Genomic DNA, 24579 nt, shown 5'->3' on the forward strand with positions numbered 1-24579 from the left:
CCCTTGTTTTGTTCCTGGCTCCGCCTCTGCTCCAGAACTCGGCCCTGCCCCAGACCCTGCATCTACTACACTTCTGGACCCCGCCTCTGCTACTACTTCAGGTCTCGCCCCTCCTGTTGCTCCTGGCCACGCCCCTACTCCTGGTTTCGTCCGGCCTCCTGGCCTCTCCCCTTAACCTTGCCCCACACTTCTTTCCTCTTGCCCCTGCTCTGCCTCCCACCGCTACTCTTCACTGGGTCTCGGTTTCTGTTTCTCGATTTAGCTGCGCCCCACCTATTTTCCCCAGTTCCTCTGGTCGCGAACCTGCACGTGGCTCCGCCCCCACTTCTTGCCCCGCCCCCCACTTCTCTTCGCACCGCCCCATTGTCCGTGCTCGGGCCCTGCCCAGGTACCGGGTCCTGCCTCTAGACCCGCCCCTCTCCGGATCCTGTTTCCGGACCTTCCCCGCCCCTTCCCCACGCCCCGCGCTTCCCCTGTCCCCGCTCCTGTTTCTCGCCTGGAGCTTGCTCCTCGCTCGGCTTCTGCTCCTCGTCCCGCCCCTTATAGACCCACCCTTCCCCCTCATCCTGGGGGAGCTGTTCTTCCCAAGCCAGCTCCTTGCCCCGCCCCCTCCTATGGCCCCGCCCCTTCTCTTTAGAGACGCTTTCTTTGCCTTGGGAACTCTCCTAGCCACCGGTCTTCCCCTCGCTCCGCACCCTCTCCTCGTCCTGCAACTTCTCCTCGTTCCTTGTCGGCGCTACCTTGTCAGTCAGCACTTTCTTGATCCTCACCTTCCCCCTGAACCCCGACACCTTTTCGCCCCCTCCCTTTTCACCACCCCTTTCCATTCCCTGGACAGCCTGGCTCTACGCTCCGCCTCTTCTAGCCCCGACCCTATTCATCGCCCCGCTTCTTCTCTTAGCCTCTCCCGACTCCTCGCCCCGCCCTTTCTCCGCCCCGCCCCTCCTGTGCCCAGTCCCTGGACTGTCCTCCTTTTCCCCAGCCTTTCCCCTCCTCGCCTCCCCCCTCCCCTCCCCTTCTTAACCCCGCCCCCCCACCCTTCCCTCCCAGGCATGACCCCAGGCACCTCCCTCTTCTCCCCGCCCCGTGGTACCAGTCTCTAAGTTGAACCGGTCAACCGTCACTCGGCCACTCCAGTCCCGCCCCTCTTGCCCGGTCTCAAAATGGCCGCCTACACTTCCACAACCGACTTCTGCCTTTCTCGAGGCACGCCTGCCTCGCCCGCCTGTCTCCATGGTAACGCGCACCCCAACCAGCGCCTACGGCTTGCGGGGCGGAGGGAGGGCGGTGCTCAACACCCAGTAGCGCGGGGCCTGGCCGGCAGAGGGTGCTGGGGACGAAGTTTGCGATGGGAAGCCCTTCAAGGAGTTCCTATTGGTGGTTCTCGCCTACTTGTCTTTCTACCCAATCAGACATTGATATCACAATTCTAGTGAAAAACAATTTGGTCTCCATATGGGAATTAATCTGACTGCGGCTTAACACCCTTCTCTACAGAACAGGGACAAAGGCAGCCATCTCATAGAGCTGTTTCGGGAAGCCAATAAGATAGCACGTGAAGAATGCCTGGCACAAGTAAATATTCAATAAGTTAACAGTTTTCATTGTTATTCTGATGCCTAACAGTTAAGGACTCAGACCATGACTTTTTTTTTTTTTTCGGGGATCCTAGTTCCCCGACCAGGGATTGAACCTGGGCCCTCTGCAATGAAAGTGTGGAGTCCTAACCACTGGACCGCCAGGGAATTCCCCAGACCATGATTTTTTGATGAACTGTAAAGCTGACTTTACTCTAAACCCCAGTGGTTTTCAAACCTTAGCATGCATTAGACTCACCAAAAGAGCTTGTTAAAACAGGTTGTTGGGCTCCACCCCCAGGGGTTTTGATTCAGTAAGTTTTGAGATGGGGCTGGAGAATTTGTATTTCCAGCAAGATTCCAGGTGATGCTGATACTAATGGTCTGGGGACAACACCCTGGGGACCTTCCATGACTCCCCAGGACCCCAGGGAAACATCCAAACTCAATTGTTTTCCAGAGCCCTGCATAATCTCATCCCTGTAGTCCTTCCTAGCCCAGGCACCTTTTCTCCCTCTGTAGTCCAAAGCCTAGTCACACGGAGCGACTTGAATATCCTTGATCAAGCATGCTCGCTCTCCTCCAGAGTGTGCATTTGCTGTAACACCCTCTGGAATGCAATTCCCTACTTTGTCACCGGCTGACCACTTTGCTCCTTTCAGGTCTTGTCTATGATATGCGAGCAGCCCCCATCCTTCCCCTGACCATGCTAGGCCATGTCTATCTGGGAATGGGTCTTTGTTTCCCACTGCATCACAGGCTCCGTGAGGGTAGGGCCTAGGGCTTTCTCTGTCACTTGTTCCCAACTCTGTGCAACACAGCACATTATAGGTGTTCTACGTAAATGAAGAGCTGACAGGGGTCTGTGCTCCCCACCCCCCAGCCCATCCCCACAGACCATGGAGGGTGACTTCATCTGAGGGAAGAAATCCTGCAGCTGTGTACCTGAGCCCTTCTAGACTCACAGAGGCAGAGAGACTGGGGTGTCCTCATGGCACCCCCCCACACTCAGGAATATAGCCCCACCAAGGGGAGGGCCTCTGTTACCTTGATGCACAGGGTACACCCTACAGCATCACTTATGACAGCAAAAGACTGGCAGCCACCCACATGTCCGTTAATGAAACGTGGAAATAATTTATTGGATGTGGGTCCTAGAGGAGGCACCACAGACGTAAAAAAGGATAGGAGACCTACTTGTGTGCCTCTTGAATGATCTCCGAGTGACACTGGGTTGGTGAAAAAAGCAAGGTGCAGAAAAGAGAATATTAGAAAAGCATACATGTATATATGAAACATATAATATGAAAAAGGTGCAGAAATGAGAATAACCATTAGCTGACATTTTACTGAGCACCAGACATTGTTCTAAGAGCTTTATTAAATTGCTTCATTCTCCAACAAGTCCATGAGGTAGGTGCTGTTATCATACCATTTCACAGATTGGCAAACTCAGGCACAGGAAGGTGAAATCACTCGCCCAAAACCACAGAGCCTAGAAGTGACAGAGTTCAGATTTATACCCAGGGACTTTGCCTCCAGAGTCTGTGATTGTAACCACCTCACTGTACTAGGTACCACTATGTAGAGTGAAAGAAAAAAATTAATAACACACATATACACACACATGTATATTGCTGGTACATGCCTAGGAGACCTGAGAAATCTGTCAACACAGCCCAAGTACAGGAGGAAGACTTACTTTTCACTGTACAGTCTTTTCTACTTTTTCCATTTTTAAGCATGTGCTTTTTTTTTTTTTTTTTTTTTTTTTTTAGTATCTTGAACTGAGCAGGGCCTGATTTCTTTTTCCGGGGGAATTTGGAAGGAGAAGTGGTGAGGAGCAGAAACCAGATCACACAGGCACCTCCCCCAAGCACCTGCCTTCCACCCAGCTAGTGACTTCAGCAGCAGGGTCAACGACCATGCTGAGGAGCCAGGAAGGCTGGGAGACTGAGAAAGAGCTAGACAGTGGGTGTTTCTGAGCCTCCGTGGGACAAGGTGACCAACCAAAACCTTGTCCAAGTCTCAGTTTTGTATTTCCTGTGTGACCTTGGATAAGTTATTTAACCTCTCTGGGCCTCCTTTCCTCATCTGCAATATGGAGAATGTACCTGACTCACAGAGTTGCTGAGAGGGTTAAATAAATTCTTGTGTATCAGGGGCTTGGAACAATGCCTGGCACATAGCAAATCCTATATAAGTGTTTTCTATCACTGTTATTAAAACAGTTTTGTGTGACTTCTTAGCATCATTTGACAATGTTGCCTCCTCCCTCCTTAAAATTCTCTCATCTCTTACAATACTCCCCACCCTCCTGGTTTTCCTACTCCTCTCTAGAACTCCTTTGCTGTCTCCTTTGTAAGCTCTTCTCTCGGGTAGGAGGGCATTGGTTGAAGGGTCACTGCTCACCATATGGGGCTGTTATGTTAATTAGAAAAAGAAGTCCCCTTTGGGCATATTCAGCCATGGACTTCAGCCCCTATTTGTTTCCACCCTACCAGCCAGGCATCCCTTATGTAGGTCTCAACCTGCATAATTGTAAATCACTGCCTTGGCTGATTAGTTTATTGATGTCTGCCCATTCTCCCAACTTTCTGCCTTTCTAATAGAAGCCCAGTTTTGTTCAAGTATTCACCAGCCTGCAAACTAAAACCTCAGCCCCAGCCTCAGACCTGTGTGGCAGGGGGAATCCTGAGGCATCCAAGCTAATCATGGTGATGCCATCACTCTGGCCAATGATTGGGTCAGGATGTGCATGTGAGCCAATTTTGGCCAATGAGATGGAAGAGGAAGGCTGCTGGGAGACACTGGGAAAAGGTTTCCTTGTTTCCAAAAAGGTACCATGGGAAGAGATGCCCCCACCACCACACCCCGCCAACTTCCTGTAATAAAAATTAACATGTCTGACTGTGATGCCTGGATCTGTGGCAGCCACTCTGGGGCCACGAGGAGAGCCCATGTGGGAGCCAAGCCTTCAGCTGAGGGTAACAGAGCAGAGAAAGAGGGAACCTGGGACCACAAGACTTTCTTGGAGCTGTGGATTGTATCATGCCTGGAGCTGTCCCCAACTCTGGTGATGTACAATATACAACCATCTCATCGTTTCAGCCAGTGCCAGTCAGGATTTGGTTACTTGCAACCCAAATCTTTCCTTACTGATATAAATATATAAACATCCTAAGGCTGATTTCTCAAGGCTGGTCTTCTCTCTTCATTCCCACCCAGAGCTGTCAAACCCACCTTCATGGCCTTGGTTTCCTTGTCTGTCTCCAGCCTCAACCACCCACTGAGCCCTTGCCCTGAGGGTCCTGTAACCTCCTGATGCCTTCCCCTGTGTGTCCCATTAGCCCTTCACAGCCACCATGTTCCAAACAAGCCTCAGCATCTCCCTTCAAATCTGTTCTTTCTCCCAGGCTCCCACCTCAGGGGCAGCTGACCAACCTTGGACCTTTCTCTGGCCTTATCCCTCCCAAGTCTGTAAGGCTTATGGCCTGTCCACTTGGCCTTCTGAGCATCCCTCGAGTCGCCCCCTCCTCCTCTTCCCTTGGCCCTACCCAGTCCCACTGTCTCCTGCTTTGTTCCTGCCCCAGCCTCCCCTGGGCACCCAGCCTCAGTGTCCCCCTGCACACAGCAGCGAAAACCCAAACTTAACCATGGTCCTCTCCTGCTCAAAACCCTTCCATGGCTCTCTAGTGCCCTCAAGAAAGAAGCCAAGTTCCCAAGATGGTCCTTTAAGGATGCTTACGATATGCCCATGTCCACTGATAATATTATCATTATCTGCCTCATATGTAAAGTACCCAGAACAGGGCCTGGCCAAAGAAAGCATCACAGAATAACATGGCAGGCTCTGTGAAATCATCTTTCGTTATTGCCATTTTCCTGATGAGGAAACCAAGAATCACAGAGGCAAAGTGACCACCCAAGGACACAGACAGGACTGAGTTGGGATTTGGGCCCAAGCAGGCTGGCTTCAGAGCCCAGTGCACCTAATGTAATTAGTCCTTGGTAAACGGGAACAGCTGTTACAATGGTGTCTTACAAAGAGCAGTGCCTTAGCTTCCGGCCTGCCAGGCTGCTGAAGAAGATTCTATCACACAAGCCTACCCCAGGAGTCTCCGAATGTGTCTTGCTCCCTGGATACACTTGAGGAAAATGAGTCAGGTACACCTTCTTCCCCGGACTACTCCTCAGATTTCAGGTCTGAGTTCAGTTGCGCCTTCCTCCAGGAAGCCCTCCCTGACCTTCCAGGCTGGATTGGGTACATTCCCTGTGCTCCCTCCACCCTAGCCCTGACCACTCTGCCCACCGCCACCCTCACCCCCCCAACTGAAGTCCTGCCTGTTATGGACTGTCCCTGTGTGAGGACAGGTCTGTCTACCTTACAGGATGGCAAGCCCCATGAGAGCAGGGGGCAGACCATCTGGAACACTACTATGTCCCTAGCACTGCCCAGCATGGGTTGGCACAGAGGAGGGAGTTTTGAGTGAGTGAATATACTCTTTCCACTTGACAGATGAGGAGATCAAGGCTCTGAGAGGGCCGGCCACTTGGCCAAAGTGGAGTGACTGATCTAGCTCCTGAAATGAGGTGTGAGTCCAGAGCCTGGGAGAATCAGCAGGTGGTGAGTGGCAGATGGCGTAAAAGAATGAGAAACAAAGAGATGGTGAGAGGGAAAGACAGAGACGGTAAGAAAGCCAGGGAAGCACAGAGTGTGCAGGGAGGTGAGAGGAGGGGCAGGGGAAACTTAGGCAATGCTGGTTCCTGGATCCGGGTGGTGCTCAGGCAGGTAAGACAAAGGACAGACGGATAGCGGAGGCAGGGCCTCAGGAACACTTGCATGTGCTTGTGGACGTGCTAGTCTGTCAGTCCAGTCCCTTGGGCCCCTCAGCCGCAGGCCAGGTCCGCAGCCTCGCGGCGCCTGCCCCAGCTACCTGGGGATGGAGGCGTAGTCAGGGTGCAAGTCGGCGGCGAATTGCTGGTGTGGCTCTGGCTGGCGGCCCAGAATGTCCACCCGATCGTCCCCATCCTCGCTGAAGCTGGTAGGGCATGGATTGGGCAGCAGGATGAGCTCTGTGAGGCCATGAAGGTCAGACACGCGGCGGAAAGTCTGCAGCACGAGCACCATGGCGACCAGGCCCAGGAAGAGGTAGACTGCAGAGACGGCAGAGGGGCGATGGGTGGACTCAGACCTCCAGGTCATGGCCGTGGGGCTACAGGACCCCCAAAGATTGGGCAGTGACTTTCAACTCCCCCCTGGGTTGGGGCCAGGTCCCCCTCAGACCCGGCCCTCGGTCCCCGGCCAGCCACCCCACTCACCTGTGACCAGCACCTTGTAGAGGGCCCGGTAAGGCTGGCCGGGGGCCTCTCCAGGTACATAGTCACCCAGGCCAATGGTGGACAGAGAGATGAAGCAGAAGTAGAAGGCGTCCAGGAAGCTCCAGGCCTCCTCAAGGTGGGCAAAGACGGCGGCCGGCACCAGGAAGCAGATGGTCACCACGACCCCCAGCAGGACCGCCAGGTGCCAGCGGGCCGCCTGCGGGGGGTGGCAGCCCCAGCGCTGGCTCAGCCAGGACAGGGGCGCGTGGGAGAGCAGCAGGGACAGGCGCTGGGCCGAGGCGGTCAGCAGCAGCATGGTGGCCGGCACGCCCAGGAGCGCAAAGGCGATGGAGAAGGCCTTGCCCCCGTCGGTCAGCGGCGTCGTGTACCCGTACCCTGTGGGAGTGAGGGGGAAATCCTTCTGCCCACTCGGCATCCACTCCGGGGTCTGTGGCCACTCTAAGCCAAGGACTAATTTCACTCTCGAACCCACCTCTCCTAGAATCTCTCATCTCCAGCGACGGCACCTCCACCCTTCCTGCTGTTCAGGCCAAGAGCCTGGTGTCATCCTCGACTCCCTTGTCACTCACACCCAGTTTCTGTCTGTTGTCTCAACCTTCAGACAGATCCAAAACCCACCGACTCGCCCCACTCCACCCCACGGCTCCATCCTGGTCCTGTCTACCCAGCAGCCTCCTGCCTGGTCTCCCTTCCCCCCTCACGCAGCCAGAGGGACCCTGTGAACACGTGAGTCAGGTCATGTCCCCGCCCTGCTCAGAATCCCCCCATGGCTCCATCTCACTCAGGTAAAAGGACAAAGTCCTTATGGTGACCCACGGGGCACCACACAACCCAGGGCAGCACGCTCCCACCTCAGGGCCTTTGCACTGGCTGTTCTTTCCTGGTGGAACACTCTTCCCCCAGGTATCCACATGGCTCCCTTACTCCCCTCCTTCAGGTGTGCTCAAATGTCACCTTCTCAGTGACACCCTCACCACTTTAAATTGTTACACCCTGCTACCCAACTCTTCTTTTTAGTTTGTTTTCATAGCACTGAACGCCTTCTAGCATACCGTATGGTTTATTTATGTGGTTACTGTCTGGCTCCCCACAGGGTACCAGCTCCAGGAGGGCAGGGGCTTCTGTCTGTTTTCTTCACTACTGTAGCCCTGGTATCTGGCATAGAGTGGGCACTTGATCGATAGTCAAAATAATGAATAAAGGGTGCAGGCTTTACCCTGGCTCAAAGCCTCAGTTTCCTCTACTCTAAAGTGGGTGTGACAAGCCCCACTGTGCTCCCGGAGACCGTGGGAACACAGGAAGGCCAGGGTGGGTGTGAGTTCTGCAAACAGAAACACGATAAAGGGGAATTCAGGTGTGGGTGAAACTGGATCACTTTGGCAGTGTGTAATTGAAAATCTCTTTTGATTTCCCAAATAAAGCAAACCAAAGGGTCAGAGATATGACTGGAGTGGTAAGGGGCCTGGTTTATGCTGACAGTAAAATGTCTTGCCCAGAAGACTGCAGATCCAGCCCTGTGACCCGTAAGAAAGTGTGGAAGAATTGCACATTACGAGCAGGCTTTCCCCTGAGCCCTTCTTCCGTACAAAAGGATCCCCTGGCTTTTATATACTCAAAGGAATTGAAAGCAGAGGCTTGAAGAGACACCTGTACACCCATGTTCATAGCAGCATTCTTCACAATAGCCAAAAGGTGGAAACAACCCTAGTGTCCATAGATGGATGAATGGATCAACGACATGTAAATACAAACAATGGAATATTATTCAGCCTTTTAAAGGAAGGAAATTCTGACACATGCTGCAACATGGATGAAGCTTAAGGATATTATGCTAAGAGAAATAAGTCAGTCGCAAAAAGACAAATCCTCTGTGATTCCATTTATATGTGGTACCTAGTGTAGTCAAAATCATAGAGGCAGAAAGTAGAACGGGGACTTCCCTGGTGGCGCAGTGGTTAGGAATCCGCCTGCCAATGCAGGGGACACGGGTTCGAGCCCTGGTCTGGGAAGATCCCACGTGCCGCGGAGCAACTAAGCCCGTGTGCCACAACTACTGAACCTGTGCTCCAGAGCCCGCGAGCCACAACTACTGAGCCCGCGTGCCACAGCTACTGAAGCCCGCGCGCCTAGAGCCCATGCTCTGCAACAAGAGAAGCCACAGCAATGAGAAGCCCGCGCACCACAACAAAGAGTAGCCCCCGCTCGCCACAACTAGAGAAAACCCGCGCGCAGCAACAAAGACCCAACACAGACAAAAAAGAAAAAAGAAAAAGAAGGTAGAACGATGGCTGCCAGTAGCTGAGGAGAGGGGCAAATGGGGAGTTAGTACATAAGGGTATAGATTCAGTTTTGTGTGATAAGAAGAGTTCTGGAGATGGATGGTGGTGACAGTTGCACAACAATATGAATGTACCTAATACCACTGAACTGTACACTTAAAAATGGTTAAGATAGAAAATTTTATGTTATGTGTATTTTGTCGCAAAAAAAAAAAAAAAAACTAGGGAAAAATAAAGGATCCTCTAGTTCTTGCTGGACAGGTGGCCACCTGGAATAAAGACATTCCCTCCTCCAGCGCAGCTAGGTGTGGCTCTGGAATAATTTATGGCCAATGAGGTATATATGAAAGAAGCAGGCAACTTCCAGGAAGTGTCCTTAGAGAAAGGGAGATGCGTATCTTCCTTTGTTCCTCCCTCCTCCTGCTGCCTGGAACACAGATATGAAGGCTGGAGGTGAGCAGCCATCTGGGACCATGAGATGGGCTTGGGAATGGAAACCGTGCCCAGGAGTTATGAAGGAACACGAAGGTCTCTGACCATGCAGCACCATCCTGGTCTTGGACTGACTCCCTTGAATGTGAGCAAGAAATAAACTTCCATCTTATTTAAGCAGCTGTTATTTGAGGTTTATCACTTATGGCTCCAAGCTTCATTAATACAAGGCTTTTGATAGAGAAACTCCAGCAGCCTAGCTGAAATGACAGGTTTGCAGATGACACGAAATCCTCATAAACAGAAAAATCGTAGAGTTAGAATAGAATGGGGGTGGTGAGCCTCAACTTGCTACCTCCAAGAGAGCCAAGTCCAAATCGGTGCTTTGTTATTTGGTCCCTGCATCACCTTGGCCAAGTGACTTCTCCTCTCTGAGCCTCAGTTTCCTCAGAGTACTGCAAAATGGCCTCATAAACAATGCCTTCCTCAAATGCAGGTTGGGACAGGGTGTAGCACCTAGCACGGGCATAGAAAGAGTTAGCATGACTGTAATGCTCGCTCCCTCCCCCCATTCCCAGTTGCAGGTGAGTCGACTCCTCCAGCCCTGGCCTCAATCACAGCAAGGCTGCCTGGACCAGCTCCAGGCCCCAGGTCTTCCTCAGAAGACTAGGCCCTATGACAAGACCAGGGACGCTGTGGGAGAGGTCTCTATGAATGACATACGGTCTTCCATTTCTCCAGATACATTCAGGGCTCCCGGCTTCACCAGCAACAATAATAATAACCGAGGCTCTGTCAGTCTCAGTTATTATTACCGGCACTTCACACGGACACAGACTCCCACCTTGACCAAATTTTAGTCAGCTCCTCTGAGCCCTCTTCCTTTTTTTCCCTTTTTTTGGCTGTGCCGCGCGGCATGTGGGATCTTAGTTCCCTGACCAGGGATCGAACCTGCGTCCCTGCATTGGAAGCGCAGAGTCTAAACCACTGGACCGCCAGGGAAGTCCTGAGCCCTCTTCTTGACTAAGCCCAGTTTTAGCAGGAATCCTCAGTTGGTTTAGGGAGAATCCCCCCACTCTTGATATCTGATCAGATTCCTCACCATCCACCACTGATATCGAAGCCCTTGGCCAGTATTTAGCAAGAATCCCCCTACCTTCCATGCTCCTCTTGGTAATTTTCCATCCACTGACCCCTTCACTTTGCTCTCAGCTCTAAATCTCTCCAGCTGTCTTTGCTATATTCAGAATTGAGTTCAGTCTCTCTCCCCTGTTGCCATAACCTACCATTTTTAACGAATGTCAGAATAATTTTTTTTTAATATACATATATCACCCTCCTTCATTCATGCAAGCCTAAGAGGTAGTGTGGTGTGTTGGTTAACAGCATGGGACTCTGAGGCCTGACAGCCTCAGTTCAAAACCGCACGCTATACTTCCTAACTGTGTGGCCTTGGGCAAGTTGTCCAACCTCTCCGGGCCTCAGTTTCTAATGCTGAAAAATACAACCGCTAATGGTACCTGCCTCACAAGGCTTATTGTACTGAGTGAGTCCAAGTCCATATGTGGTTAAGTCCTCTACCAGGTATTGCTATTACTGTGAAGCAGGGAGTGTTATTATCCCCATTTTACAGATGAGGGAGGACACTGAGAATCAGAGATCCCCCAGACAGTGCCTGCCTTGAGTTTGGCTTCTTCACCTGTCTTGCCTGGGACAACTTCTCCGAAGCCAGGATCTGGGAGGAGACAGAGGGAGAGTGAAGCCGGGGAGCAGGTCATGCAGGCCCAGCCAGCAGCTGGAAAGTCTGTGAGAAGCACCCAGCCCTGCTGCCCCGGGCCTTGGTTTGCTGATCCACACAATGATGACAGGGCACAAAAGGCAAAGGCTGCCTGCTATTGCCGGCAGTGAAGGGAGTTAGGAGTCTGGGCCAGCCAGGCCCCAGCCACCTCCCCTATCCAAATCCTAGCAAAGAGGCAAAGAGGAAGTTTGGGGGCTGGGGAGGGGCTGTGGGAGGACCAGCAGAGCCTGACAACAAAGGGATTTTCCAGGTCTGAGGGGCCCTGAGGTGAGAGATTTCCCGGGTAGGGCTGGGAGGGGGCGTCAGTCCCACCTGAGGCTGTAGGGGTCCAGAGAAGGGGATCTGTGGGGTCCAGTCAGTAATCTGAAATCAGAGGCCAGTGTCCTGGTTTGAAAAGAATCCTGGTTTGGGGCTGGGGTCCTGGGTCCAGAGGAAGAAGGGGGACAGGCACCAGTGTGGGTGTTTTCTGGATTGGAAGGGGAATCCTCAGGCAGAAGGGGCTTCTGAGCCCAAGGATGCCTGAGGGGACATGATGGGGGTAGACAGTGCTACGGGGAGGATGGGAGGGGTGTGTGTGTCTCAGGTTCTGGCTGAGAGTGTCAAGGGTGGAAAGTGGGAATGGTCTTGAGTGGACAGTGGTGGTGGGGGGGGTCTGGGGTACAGAGAGCCTGGAGTGTCCTTGATGGAGGGAGAACTTCAGGTCCAGAGCAGACTACAGCAGGGTTGGGGTGGAGAGAAAGGTCCCAGCTGTGGGTCTGGAGGAGACTGAAGGGGTCCCAGGTCCCCAGGAGGTTCCCTTTCTTGGGAAATTCAGGTTGGGCAGGGGGTCTCGGGGGAGGGGTAGCAGGTGCAGAGAGCCGGCTCCCTGCACTGGCATCCTGGGGAGGGGGGCGATTCTGCTCTCAGGGACAGCGTGTGTGGAGGGCGCTGGGGTCTCAGGTGGTTCTGGGGTTCTTACGAGGGGTATCAGGGTCCAGAGAGTGGTGAGAGTCTCAGCTAGGGGTTCTCGGGTTCAAAGAGGTCTGCAAAGAATTTCCTGGTGGTCCACTGGTTAGGACTCCGCACTTCCACTGCAGGGGGCATGGGTTTGTGTTCAGGGAACAAAGATCCATGCGGGGGCCCACATAAATAAACAAAGGGGTCCCCATGGGGAGTCCCTGGCTTGGAAAACAGTAGGGGTTTTTGCTGGTGCCGTTTTGGGACTGGAGGGGTGGGAGTCCTGGCTAGGGAGCTTCTGGTTGGAAAGTCAGCGGCCCTTCCTGAAGGTGCTCTAGTTTTCTCACGCACTTCCACAGCTGGGGCTGCTGAATTGGAAGTCCCACGTTCAGAGGGAACAGGGTGTCCCTATTGGGAGGAAAGCCCTGCACTGAGGGCTCCTCAATACAAAGATGTTAAGACGGAGTGGGATACGTGAAGAGGGGCCCTGTGTCTGGAGTCAGGGCTACCTGCAGAGGAGTATGAGGGTGGGGGTGGTCCTTGGTCAGGAGGAGGGCAGGGCCCCTTGCTGGGGAGTGGTGTAGGTCCAGAGGGCTAGAAGTCTGGGATAGGGGCCCCAGGTTCTGGCTGAGGGATGTCTACTGGCAGTAAGGTCTTTAGGGATAGCACCTGGAGAGGGTCTGGAGACTCAGGGTCCTCACTGGGGCACCAGGGTCGGGAGGAGATTGGGGTAAGGCTTCCTAAGGGGCAACCCAGAAGGACGTATCTGGAGAACCAGGAGACAGTGTTGGAGGGGATGGCGGTCTGAGCCAGAGAGAGCTGGCTCAGCATGGCTGAGGTCCCAGTCCAGATGGGGCGAGGGTCTCAGGCAGAGGGTCCGGGGTTCTCGCAGGAGGTCTCTGAGGGTAGTTCTAGGCCCAGAGGGGACTGGACAGACCCGGGTCTCCAAGGGAGTTAAGGCAGAGGAATGAGGCCCCAGATGCTCGCCGGAAGGTACTCTGAGGGTGGCTCTGGTCCCCGAGGGAACTGGTGGATTTCCTACTGGGAGGAAAGGCATGGATGGAGGCCCCCCAAGGTGGAGAAGCCCATGAGTGTGGGTCCCAGGTCCTCGTTGGGGGGTTTTGAGGGGATTCTGGGCTCAGAGTAGATCGGGAATGATCCGCCGGGATCAGGGTATTTCGTGGCGGCTCCTGGGTCCCTAGGGAGGCGGGGGCTCCGGGGGGTCCCGGGTCGGGGGTTCGGGAGGGCGACCACGTACCCACGGTGGTGACCAGCGTGCTGGCGAAGAAGAGCGCCGAGGCGAAGTCCCAGGCGGGGTCCGAGGCGTTGGCGGACCCCGAGGCGTTGGCGAGTGCTGCGCGCCCCAGCCGTCCTGCCGCCAGCATCCGTTCCACGAAGGCGTCTAGGGCGGGGGCAGCCACACAAGGGCTGCGCTGCAGCAGCTGCTGGCGCAGAGTGTGCAGCTCAGCTCGGAGGCGGTCTTCGTGCGGCCGCTCCAGCCGCGCCACCAGCAGCGCGCCCAGCACCAGGTAAGCGATGTACGCCGCCAGGGCGCCCGCCAGGAGCGCTCCCCGCCGCATGGCGCAGCCGGCCGGCCCGCCAAGCTCCCGGCCGCCCCGCTGACGTGGCCCCTGCCTCCCGACCGCCAGGCGCCCAGCTTCAGTTCCGGGAGTGCTTGACGCGCGGCCACCGGCGCCCCAAAGAGGAAGAAGAGGAAAAAGGGGAGGGGCGGGGTGGAGGAAACTGAGGCACGCCCCACCGCCAGGTGTGAAGACCGAGAGGGAGGAGACCAGCGCTCCCGGACCCAGGAGACCGGCGGGATGCTTGGGTTGGGGGTATTCTTCCTTTCCTCCCCCTTCCTTCCTTTGCTTCCTCCCCGGAGTCGCGGCTCCCTACGCCAGAGAGAATTCTAAGTCTGTTTTCGGCTCGCGGACCGAGGAGTCGCTCCCCGACTCCTTAGGGCCATTGCTCAAGGCTGCGAAGGTTGTGCGCCGCACCGGGGCGCGTTGCTGAGGGGACAAGGGGACAAACTGAAATCCAGCCCTCGTTCCACGCGCCAGGTCGTGCGTTCTGGAGTGGGGCTGCGTCCACCTGGAGGGAACCCCTGTCTAACTCACAAAGGGGACACCACAGGGCCAGGTGTCACCTGTGCCCTCACAGAGTGGGGATCCTTAGCTATTCACCAAATCTTTGCTCAGCCCTCAATTTGTGCCTGGCGCTTTGCTGGGTGATGCTGGGGACACGCAGTGACCAAGACAGTCCCTGGGCCCTGCCCTCGCGGGGGGGCTCCCCGCACTTCAACCGACTGACAGCCCAGAGGGTCAGGGCTGTGATAAGGGAAGCACAGGCAGAGTGACAGGGGCTTGGATGGTGAAGCCTAGAGGACTGTGCAGCCAGGAGTCATAACTGAGAGACTAGAACAGTCTTCAAGGTCCCCAGAAAAGACAGTGTCTCAGAAGAGGAAAGGGAAAGCCACAGTGACACGGTCACTTGCTGACATCCTTCCGGAGGGCTATCACTCCCCAGAAGTCATTTCTACCACTATCTTTGCCTGAGATAACTGGAGGAGACTGAGGGACAGAAAAAGGGAGGCTGAGGGGGAGACAGGTTAGATAAAGGGGGAGATGGAGGGCAGAGACAGGAGAGACTAAGGTAGCTTAATGTTCAGGGCCCCTCACTTGCAGGTGTGCCCGTCTGTGCTCACTTGCTGGGGATTATAATGTTTTTTGGCAAACCAGGGAAACCAGGTTGCAACACAGGAACATTTTTATGACTTTTTGGGAAAATGTCTAAAGATGTTGTTAAAGAGAAAACCACAGACCCCAAATGGCGTCACTCGTGCTAAAGCCCATGATACCAAACCTAGATTTTAACATCTGACCTAACTGCAATTTTGTCCTTCCCCAGGAAGGTAATCTTAATCGGCCAGTCTGGAATTTCCTGGTCAGCACCAGCGAGGTAATCTGTCATGTGGGACCTCACCATTTCTACATTCCCCACGCCCCCACCCCTACCCCCGCAAAGGAAGAAGAGGTATTCTATAAGATAGATTCTCACCCTCCCACCAAAAGAAGGTGACCTGGTCTGAAATAATTCTTTCTTTTCTCTTGCTAATAACTTCCTTGCCTCCTTCTATAAAAAACCCTCCATTTTGTACAACTCCTTCAAGCTCCGTTCTATTTACTAGATGGGATGTCGCCCGATTCATAATTTTTTTTTTTTTTTTTTTTTTTTTTTGCGGTACGCGGGCCTCTCACCGCTGTGGCCTCTCCCGTTGCGGAGCACAGGCTCCGGACGCGCAGGCTCAGCGACCATGGCCCACGGGCCCAGCCGCTCCGCGGCACGCGGGATCCTCCCGCTCCCGGACCGGGGCACGAACCCGTGTACCCTGCATCGGCAGGCGGACTCCCAAACACCGCGCCACCAGGGAAGCCCCCATAAATTTTTGAATAAATCCCATAGGTCTTCAAATTTACTCGGTTTAGTAAAGCAACTATACTCCAATAAAAAATTAATTTAAGAAATTTTACTCGGTTTAGTTTGGGGTTTTTTGGTTTGTTTTGTTTGTGGGGTTTTTTTTTTTTTGGTTTTAGCCGCATCAAGCTGGCATGTGGGATCTTAGTTCCCCAACTAGGGATGGAACCCACGCCCCCTGCAGTGGAAGCGCGGAGGCTTAACCACTGGACCGCCAAGGAAGTCCCTAATTTTGTTTTTTAACAATACGTCTTGAGGAAAGACACCTGGTTCTTCCCACCTAACTTGTTGGATATCCTTCTCTCCCTCTAAATAATCACTTTAATACCTAAAGTCTGCCAAAACTGTATAAGCGCTAGAGCCCGCACAACTCTGCTTAGCCCCTGGGGAACACTAACGGGTCTCTCCTCTCCTGCTCCATACCCTTCTCTCGCTCCCCAGTGTTCTCAAGAGCCAAATTGAGCGTTTGTCTATAGAGAACTCCATTTCCCATCGCCCTCTTCGCTCGACACCTACATTTCCCATCATGCACGACACCGCCTACTCCTTCGATTGTTCCGGGCTCCGCCCTCCTTGCCCTGCAGGGCTGACTCTCGCCTAACGTCACCGGCCTCCAGTCTTCGCCTCTTACCCGCCAGCTTGTCTGGGCCTCTGTGAGGGGGCGTGGCGTCTGCGCGATCGTGACGCCCATTGGCTGTCGTGTGGCCGGTGAGGCGTGGCTACGGGAGCCGGGCGGGCACATTTCGAACCGTGGCTGGGGCTGCGGTGGCGGCGGCGGCAGCGAAAAATGCACCCGGCAGGCTTGGCGGCGGCGGGGACGCCCCGGCAGCGTAAGTGGCGTACGTGGCCGACCGGGGCGCTAGGAGGGCGGGGCATGGCGGGGCCGACTCGGCGGTTGGCGAGGTCGCCGCAGGTCGGAGGTCACGAGGTCAGGGATCTGGAGCTACGAGGTGTGCACGGCGCAGGGATGCCAGGTCCGGGTAGGGGCGTGTTGGATTCGATTCTTCTTTAGGAAATTCCTTTAGAAGAAAACAAGTTTGGGCAGGATATTGTGTGATGTGCAGAACAACGCGACTTTCATTCATTTTCAGTTAGCCGTCTGTCCTCTCCCCACCCTTCCGTGGCCTTGGGCTGTTGCCCACGCACCTTAGGACGGCGTTCAAAGCCCTGCGTGATCGCAGAGGGCCGTGTTTACCCCTCATTTAAGATTTGAACCTGTGTTTATTGTGCTGTTAATCCCCTTTTCCCATGTCTGTGAATTTGTATCTCTCTTTAAGTTCCTCTTCATCTCCGGGAGTGTGAGTGCGTCTCATTTATTCATTCAGAATATCTTACTTCAGCTCCCTTGTGCCAGGCCCTGTGCTGCAATTTGGGTACCCAGTAGTAACCAGCAACTTGGCAACTTACAGCTCAGAGTTTAGTGGGAAGACAGACACTAAACTTGGAAGCAAACTAGGCAGCAGGATAATTTCGGGAGTGATTAGGACTGTAAAGGGAATAAGCCGGAAACTGACTAGGGGTTGAGGAGGCCTTACATTCCTCCCTCAACCTTTGTAAGATGCCTGACTGGCCCTGTGGTGGGCGATGCTGGGGATACAGCCGTGCCCATCAGTCCTGGTTCCTGTCTTCATGGAGCTGTGATAAGAGAAGAGCAGGCAGAGGGGTCAGGGCTGGGATGGGGGAAGCACAATCAGAGTGGTTATGGCAGGGATGGAGGTGTTGTGTTAGCCCAGATTAGGAAACATGACCCAGCCCAGGCGTGTCAGTGAAGCTTCCTGGAAGAGGTAACATCGAATGATGAGGAATTAGCCCGGGGAAGGGGATTTATGGTGCGAGGGAAAAGCGTGGGAGGCCTGTGCTGAGTAAGCAAGTAGACAAATGAATATAGATTCAGAAGTTGTGACGAGTACTTGGAAGAGAAAAAAGAACCACTGGATGTTATGAGAAGAAAAGTGTGGGGCTAGTGCTTTATATTGAGGAGTAAGGAAGGTCTCTCTGAGAAGGAATCTTTTGAGCTGAGGCCTGAGTGCTGTATTGTCAGGTGTTAATTGTGGGAAGGTGTTCCAAGGTGAGAGCACTGTATGTTCAAAAGCCTGAGGGGGCAAGGAGCTTGGCAGGGTCAGGGCCCGAGAGGAGGAGGCCCTTGTGACTGGTGGAGTGAGTCCCAGGAGAGGTAGCACACCAGGGTGGTTGGCAGGGCTGGGTCATGCAGGGCCTCCTAGGCATTTGGATTTTGTTCTCAGCGCAGTGGGCACCGATCTTAGGCAGAGGGCATGAAATATTCTCTTTTACATTTAAAAAGATCATTCTGGCTGCTGACTGGAAAGGAGGTTGTTGGGGCTAAGAATGAACAGGGGAAGCTGGTAGGAGGACATTTAAGTCAGGTGCAAGATGACAGAGTCTGAGAAGGGAGGGTGACATTGAGACCAGATGGGTGAGAACTGATGTCAGAGGTAAAGGCCCTGGGGCCTTGGCAGGAAGTGGTGGCTAGAGACAGCCCAGGGCACAGGGTGGGTGGCTGTGAAAGCCATGGGTGTGGTGAGATTGCCCTAGTTGAGAGAGAGAAGACAAGGGTAAGGGTGGTGGAAAATTGGGGCACACAATTCAGGGAGCTGGAGAGAAATCACTGATTGAGAAGAACTGATCAGAACATCAGCTCCATGAGTTTTTCCCTTTTGGTTCACTGCTGTATCCACCTCACCCGCAGCACAGCCTAACCCACAGAGGTGCTCAGTCGATGTTTGTGGGGCTCCGACAGGAAAGAGAAAGAGGTAGTACAGTGTCTCAGAAGCCAAGAGAGCAGAGAGTTGGAGGTTGGCAGTTGGAGCAAGGGCCTCAGTGCTGCCGAGGAGCTTGAGTCTGAGGAGAGTAATAACGGCCTTGGCCTGGTAATGCAGAGGCAGTTAGGGGACCGGTGAGAGCAGAACCCCAAATGCCAAGGGCTGAGGGGGCAACAAAGAGGGAGGAAGTGCTTACACTAAAGCTTTCAGGAAGCCAGCCCTTTGGCCAGAAGTGGGAGAGGGAAAAGAGAAGTGGTGCTTGGGGACAAGTGGGCCGGGGCCAGTGCTGCTTGCTCTGGGATAGAGGACTACCTGGGTCTGTTTTCAGGCTACAAATAATGAAGAGGAAGAGTCGAGGGGCTAGTTATTGATAATAGGTGACGGGATTGACCACTTTTTTATGGGCCAGGCCAGGGGGTGAGGAGTTTATGTCACTTTGCCCTGGAGTGTTGACACCATCCTGCAGAGGAGAAAACTGAGGTGTAGAGAAAGTCACGACATGGACTATGTGATTCCTCTTCCGCATCCCATTGTAATCCTACCACCCTGTTCCCACTGTGGCGCCTGGCACAGAGGAGGAGCTCAGTAAACGTTTGCTGCGGTGGCATGGCTTATTGGTCAGGGTACTGGAGCCTGAGTGCTGGGTTCAAATCTGCTCTCTCCATATTCCCCATCTCAGTAGACAGCACTCCCATCCACTTGATCACTCAGACCAGAATCTGGGAAGACAGCGTGAATTCCTTCATCTTCCTTACCCTACCGCAGCCAAGCACACCTCCAACAATCCTGCCTCTCCTACCTCCAAAATTTGCCAGAAGCAGCCCCTCCCCTCCCCACCCCACCCCTGCCCGCCCCATCCTGTTCTCCCACCTGGACCACCTCAGCAGCTTCCTCCCCCCTCCCCTCCCCTCCGCTCCCCTCATCTTGTCCCCGCCTTCCCAGTCTGTTCCCCCGCAAGAAATGGAGGGATCTTTTGAAAACTTGAAACCAGGCTCTGCTTCACACCATCTGTATGACTCTGGGCAAGGGCCTGAGCCTCTTTGGGGCTCATGGTTCCCATCTGTAAAATGGGATGATAGTCTCACCAACACAGAATGGATTGTTGTGAGGATTAAATGAGTTAATCCACAGTGTTTAGAACATGGCCTGGTGTGTGGTTTAAGTGCTCAGCTGGGGTTTAATTATTACAATATTTAACAGGGTGACCTGGGCTGGAATCCTGCTCTGTCACTCCCTCATTTTGGCCCTTTGCACAAGTCATTTAGCCTGTCTGAGCCTCGGTTTCCACATCTGTAAAATGGGCATGGCCATTTATTCATTCATCAGGTTTTTAAATTTATTTTTATTTTTATTTATTTTTGGCTGCGTTGGGTCTTCATTGCTGCACGCAGGCCCTCTCCAGTTGCGGGGAGCAGTGGTTTCTCTTGTTGCAGAGCACGGGCTCCAGGCTCGCGGGCTCAATAGTTGTGGCTCGCAGGCTCCAGAGCACTGGTCAGTAGTTACGGCGCACAGGCCTAGCCGCTCCGCGGCATGTGGGATCCTCCCGGACCAGGGCCCAAACCCGTGTCCCCTGCATTGGCAGGCGGACCCCCAACCACTGCACCACCAGGGAAGCCCTTTTTTAAAATTTATTTTTATTTATTTATTTATTTTTATTTTTACATCAGGTTTTTATCAAGCACCTACTCGAACCCTGTTCTAGGGGCTGGGGCTTCAGTCACAAACAAGACAAAGCTCCTCACCTTGGCTGGGGCTCAAATTTGAGTGGGGGAGACAGACAGTGAATAAAATAAACAGCTAGTGTGTCAGCTGTTGCTGAGTTCTGTGGATATAAATGAAGTGGGGAAGAGGGATGAGGGGATGGCACCAAGGGAGATGCAGCTGTAGACAGGATGGCTGGGGAAGGCCCCACGGAGCCAAGACCTCGAGGAGAGGAGGGGGCCCTGAGGATGCCTGGGGCAAGAGCGTTCAGGCAGAGGAACCGCCAGTGAAGAGGCCCTGAGGTGGGAATGTGCCTGGTGTGTTCACTGAGTACTGAGGCCGGTGTGGCTGGAGCTGGATGAGTAGGAGGGAACGTGCAGGGAGAAGGTCTGTCTAGAGACCTTGTTTGTAAGAGGCTTAGCACAGGATGCTGTGCAGTCAACCCCAGTACATAGTAGCCGTCATCGTCGTCCTCCTCCTCATCATTGTTATTTGGATGGACGGATGGATGGCAGGCAGGCAGAGGCCGCCCAAACCTGACTAGACAACCCATCTGACAGCAAAACCAGTGCCCCACTGCGGCAGAAGTGGGAGGGAGAGCTCCTGCAAAATGAATGAGGCTCCCCACCCTTCTCCCCCTGCAGCCTCGAAGCGGAGGGTACCTGTGTCCCAGCCAGGCATGGCTGACCCCCACCAGCTTTTTGATGACACGAGTTCGGCCCAGAGCCGAGGCTATGGGGCCCAGCGGGCGCCTGGCGGCCTGGGCTACCCTACAGCCTCCGCCTCGCCCCAGTCGGCCTTCCTGGGTGATCCTGTGTCCAACATGGCCATGGCCTACGGGAGCAGCCTAGCCGCGCAGGGCAAGGAGCTGGTGGATAAGAACGTGAGTGGGCCGGGCTGGTGGGTGTGGGGGCAGGTAGGGGCCTTGGGGCCAGGGCTTCAGGTTGGCGCTCTGCCTCCCCAGATCGACCGCTTCATCCCCGTCACCAAGCTCAAGTATTACTTCGCTGTGGACACCATGTATGTGGGCAAAAAGCTGGGTCTGCTCTTCTTCCCCTACCTGCACCAGGTGAGCATCTGAGCGGGGTGGCAGCCTGTAGACAGGGGTGGGTCAGGCTGGGGCAGGCATGAGAGGCAGGAAGATAGGCCGAGAGAGGGCCTGTAGGCGGGCCAGGAGCCCAGCTCTGGTCCTGCCTGCCCCCTCCGCCCTCCCCACAGGACTGGGAGGTGCAGTACCAGCAGGACACACCAGTGGCCCCGCGCTTTGATGTCAACGCTCCTGACCTCTACATTCCAGGTTTCACCCTACCCACCACAGCCCGGTGCCCTCCTCCCTCTGGGTGGGCCTGTCTCGGGCAGAGGTTTAGGTGCCCGGAGGCCCTGGGCTGACTAGTGTCTGTGTGTCTCCCTCTCACAGCCATGGCTTTCATCACCTACGTCTTGGTGGCTGGCCTGGCGCTGGGGACCCAGGATAGGTAAGAGTGGCCTGGAGTAGGCAGAGTGTTGTGGGGTTTGGGGGAGCTGAGGGGCAGTCAGGAAGGTCTCTTGGTTCCCCTGTCTCAGAAGAGCCCCACCATGTTCCCAGTTAGCCCAAGACAGAGCCCGCACGGTCACCCTCTGGGTCACCCTTGCCCCTTTCCTCTTTCCCACCCGTGTGCAGCCCATCACCACACCCTGTGCTGGGTGACACTAAATCCATCCTTCCCCTGGCCTCTCCTAACCAGCTGCCCGGCCCACACACACCCCCTGCACCCCCACTCCAGCAGGAAGGTCTTGGCTGGGAGGTGAGCCTGGCCATGTCCCCCCCCTGCTCAGAAGCTGTCCCTAGCTCCCCTGTCCCCAGACCAAGCCCCAGCTCCTTAGCCTGGCACTGCCTGCCCCTCTCCCTCACTCTGCTGTGCCACTCTGGTCCTCCTTCTGTTTCTCCAGAGGACCTGGGTTGCCTCCCCAGGGCCTTTGCACATCAGTTCCCTTTGCTGGGGAGTGTGTTCCTCCCCTACATCACCTGCTGAGCACCTATTCACTCATGATGTCTCCACTGCAATGTTACTTCCTCAGGGAAGCCTTTCCACCCTCCAGCCTGCGTCAGGCCCCCACCTCTCACTCATAGACCCCTGTTCATTTCCTTTGTGGCATGGAAAACGGTTGTCATTAGAGTCAATTAATTGTTGAGGCACTGGGGATATGGCAGAGACTAAGGTCCTTCTTCCCCAATCAGCTCCTTACTCCTTCAAGCCTTAGCTCAAGTGTCTGATACCCACCTCCCAACGGGGTCACACACCTCCCCTGCCCGGTGCTTTCCCCATCCCAGCCCTGACCTTTCTGGGCTGTCACTGGGGATGGGATTTCCAGGACAGGGCCCAGATCCATGTTGGCCCCTGCCCGGTCTTCAGCATGCCCCGCCCCCCCCATACAGGCTGTCCCCAGGCACATGCTTAGGGAGGGTCTGAGCCAGCTAACTGAATGACAGAGATTGGGTGCTGACAGGTTCTCCCCAGACCTCCTGGGGCTGCAGGCGAGCTCGGCGTTGGCCTGGCTGACACTGGAGGTGCTGGCCATCCTGCTCAGCCTCTACCTTGTCACTGTCAACACAGACCTCACCACTATCGACCTGGTGGCCTTCTTGGGCTACAAATATGTTGGGTGAGTACCCCCCCTCCACCTTCCCACGGCCAGCCCCCAGCTCTGGGGCTTCTTCCTCAGACCAGCCTTCCCCTTTCCCCCACAGGATGATTGGTGGGGTCCTCATGGGCCTGCTCTTTGGAAAGATTGGCTACTACCTGGTGCTGGGCTGGTGCTGTGTGTCCATCTTTGTGTTCATGGTGAGCTGGGGCTCAGGGAAGGATGGGACTCGGGGCACAGGCCTCCTGGGCAGAGTTGGGGGTCCCTGGAGGCATCCCAGCAGGGGATGTCAGGTGGGGAGTTTAGACCAGAGGCCCCACACTGGTGAACTGAGGAGCCCTGGAGTGGCTGCCCTAGCCTGAGGGTCCGGAGAGCTTCCTGGAAGAGGGGGTGTCCAAGCGGGGTCCTGAAGGAAGAGGAGGCGCCAGCCAGGCTGCTAGAGTGGGCTCTCACCCTCACTCCACTCGCCTTGCATGATGGGCCTCCTACCAGAATTTCCTTTAGGATGAAAAGAGTTCAGTATCCTCAAAGCAGCTTCTCTGAGAGTTCATCCAGCTGGAGTGGAGGTGCTGGTTAAGAGCACTGGGATCCACCAGGCCTGGGTGTGAACCCAGGCTTCGCTCGATCCTGGGCAGATCACTTCCTCTCTTTAAACCTGCTTCCCCTTCTGTAAAATGGGGATGATGATAATTGCACGTCAGGGTACTGGGAGGATTCAGTGTGAGGAGCAGAGGGCAAAAACTAGTGGCTGGTGGGCCAGATCTGCTCAGATAAACTTCGACTTAGATGTCATTATTTAAAATTCTGGGCGGGGGGAGGGGAGGGGAAAAAAGTTAAGAAGGAAAAGAAGGCATTTCTGGCTTGTGTTGAAAAATTGTCAAGGGTCAACACAAGCTGGTGACGGCCAAAGGGCCAAGCCTGGCCATCCCCTCAGGTGGAGTATTCACAGTGAAGTTCCTCACCTCACTCACTTAAGAGGCCTCGCCTAGCATTTGAGTTTGGAACCCTCACATTTTCTCCCAAGGCCTGGGAGGAGGAGCAGGTCCTCCACGTGTGTTAGGAGATTTGGGAGAAACCAAGGTTCCTCAAGAGCAGAGACTTGAGCCCAGCTGCCCTATGGAGGGGTGGGGAAACTGGAGTCTGGAAGGAGTGCGGGCTCAAGAGTGAACCCCTCCCCCGCCCAGATCCGGACGCTGCGGCTGAAGATCCTGGCCGAGGCGGCGGCCGAGGGCATCCCGGTGCGTGGGGCGCGGAACCAGCTGCGCATGTACCTGACCATGGCCGTGGCGGCGGCGCAGCCCCTGCTCATGTACTGGCTCACCTTCCACCTGGTGCGGTGAGGGCGGCCCCACAACGCCTCCAGCTGCTGCTTCCGGTGGCCACCGCGCTGCCGCGCTCATCTCCCGGCCACCTGCCGGCCACAGGGTCCACCCCGCCGCCCGAGTCCCTCCCTCCCCATCCTCGCCGAGGTGCTGAGATCTCCAGCTGCACAGGCCGCCCCCCAGCAGTGCGGCCACTGTTCCAGAAACAATAAACCGTAATGGGCACGGCGTGGGCAGCCTCTCCTTGGCGCGCGGTGCCCAGCAGGGGGCAGGCCCGGTCCGAGAAGGGGGATGGGGAAGGGCGGGGGACAAAAG

General features: G+C 55.0%; 2 protein-coding genes across 8 annotated transcripts; one reads left to right on the forward strand and one right to left on the reverse strand.

Annotated features, from left to right (window-relative positions):
• Positions 1–5922: 5922 nt before the first annotated feature.
• KCNK6 (potassium two pore domain channel subfamily K member 6) lies at positions 5923–14002 on the reverse strand. The gene is made up of 3 exons (XM_060000925.1): positions 13624–14002; positions 6900–7295; positions 5923–6734 (listed from the first exon to the last, which is right to left on the reverse strand). Exons 1-3 carry the CDS (start codon positions 13943–13945, stop codon positions 6511–6513), a joined length of 942 nt encoding a protein of 313 aa, XP_059856908.1. The 5' UTR covers positions 13946–14002; the 3' UTR covers positions 5923–6510.
• On the forward strand, positions 13790–24567 carry YIF1B (Yip1 interacting factor homolog B, membrane trafficking protein). Of its 7 annotated transcripts, XM_060000923.1 has the most exons (9): positions 13822–13894; positions 15273–15323; positions 20965–21203; positions 21285–21389; positions 21539–21617; positions 21738–21795; positions 22808–22963; positions 23049–23142; positions 24127–24561. In XM_060000923.1, the coding sequence occupies exons 3-9, from the start codon at positions 21000–21002 to the stop codon at positions 24280–24282; spliced, it is 852 nt and encodes a 283-aa protein (XP_059856906.1). In that variant the 5' UTR covers positions 13822–13894; positions 15273–15323; positions 20965–20999; the 3' UTR covers positions 24283–24561. The 7 variants fall into 7 exon arrangements, with proteins under 7 accessions (XP_059856907.1, XP_059856906.1, XP_059856904.1 ...); XM_060000924.1 differs by lacking the exon at positions 15273–15323 and having other exon boundaries at positions 13790–13894; XM_060000921.1 differs by lacking the exons at positions 13822–13894; positions 15273–15323 and adding an exon at positions 16525–16669 and having other exon boundaries at positions 24127–24562.
• The last annotated feature ends 12 nt before the right edge of the window (positions 24568–24579 follow it).

The sequence above is a fragment of the Delphinus delphis genome, chromosome 20 (assembly GCF_949987515.2).
Source record: "Delphinus delphis chromosome 20, mDelDel1.2, whole genome shotgun sequence".
NCBI lineage: Eukaryota > Metazoa > Chordata > Mammalia > Artiodactyla > Delphinidae > Delphinus > Delphinus delphis.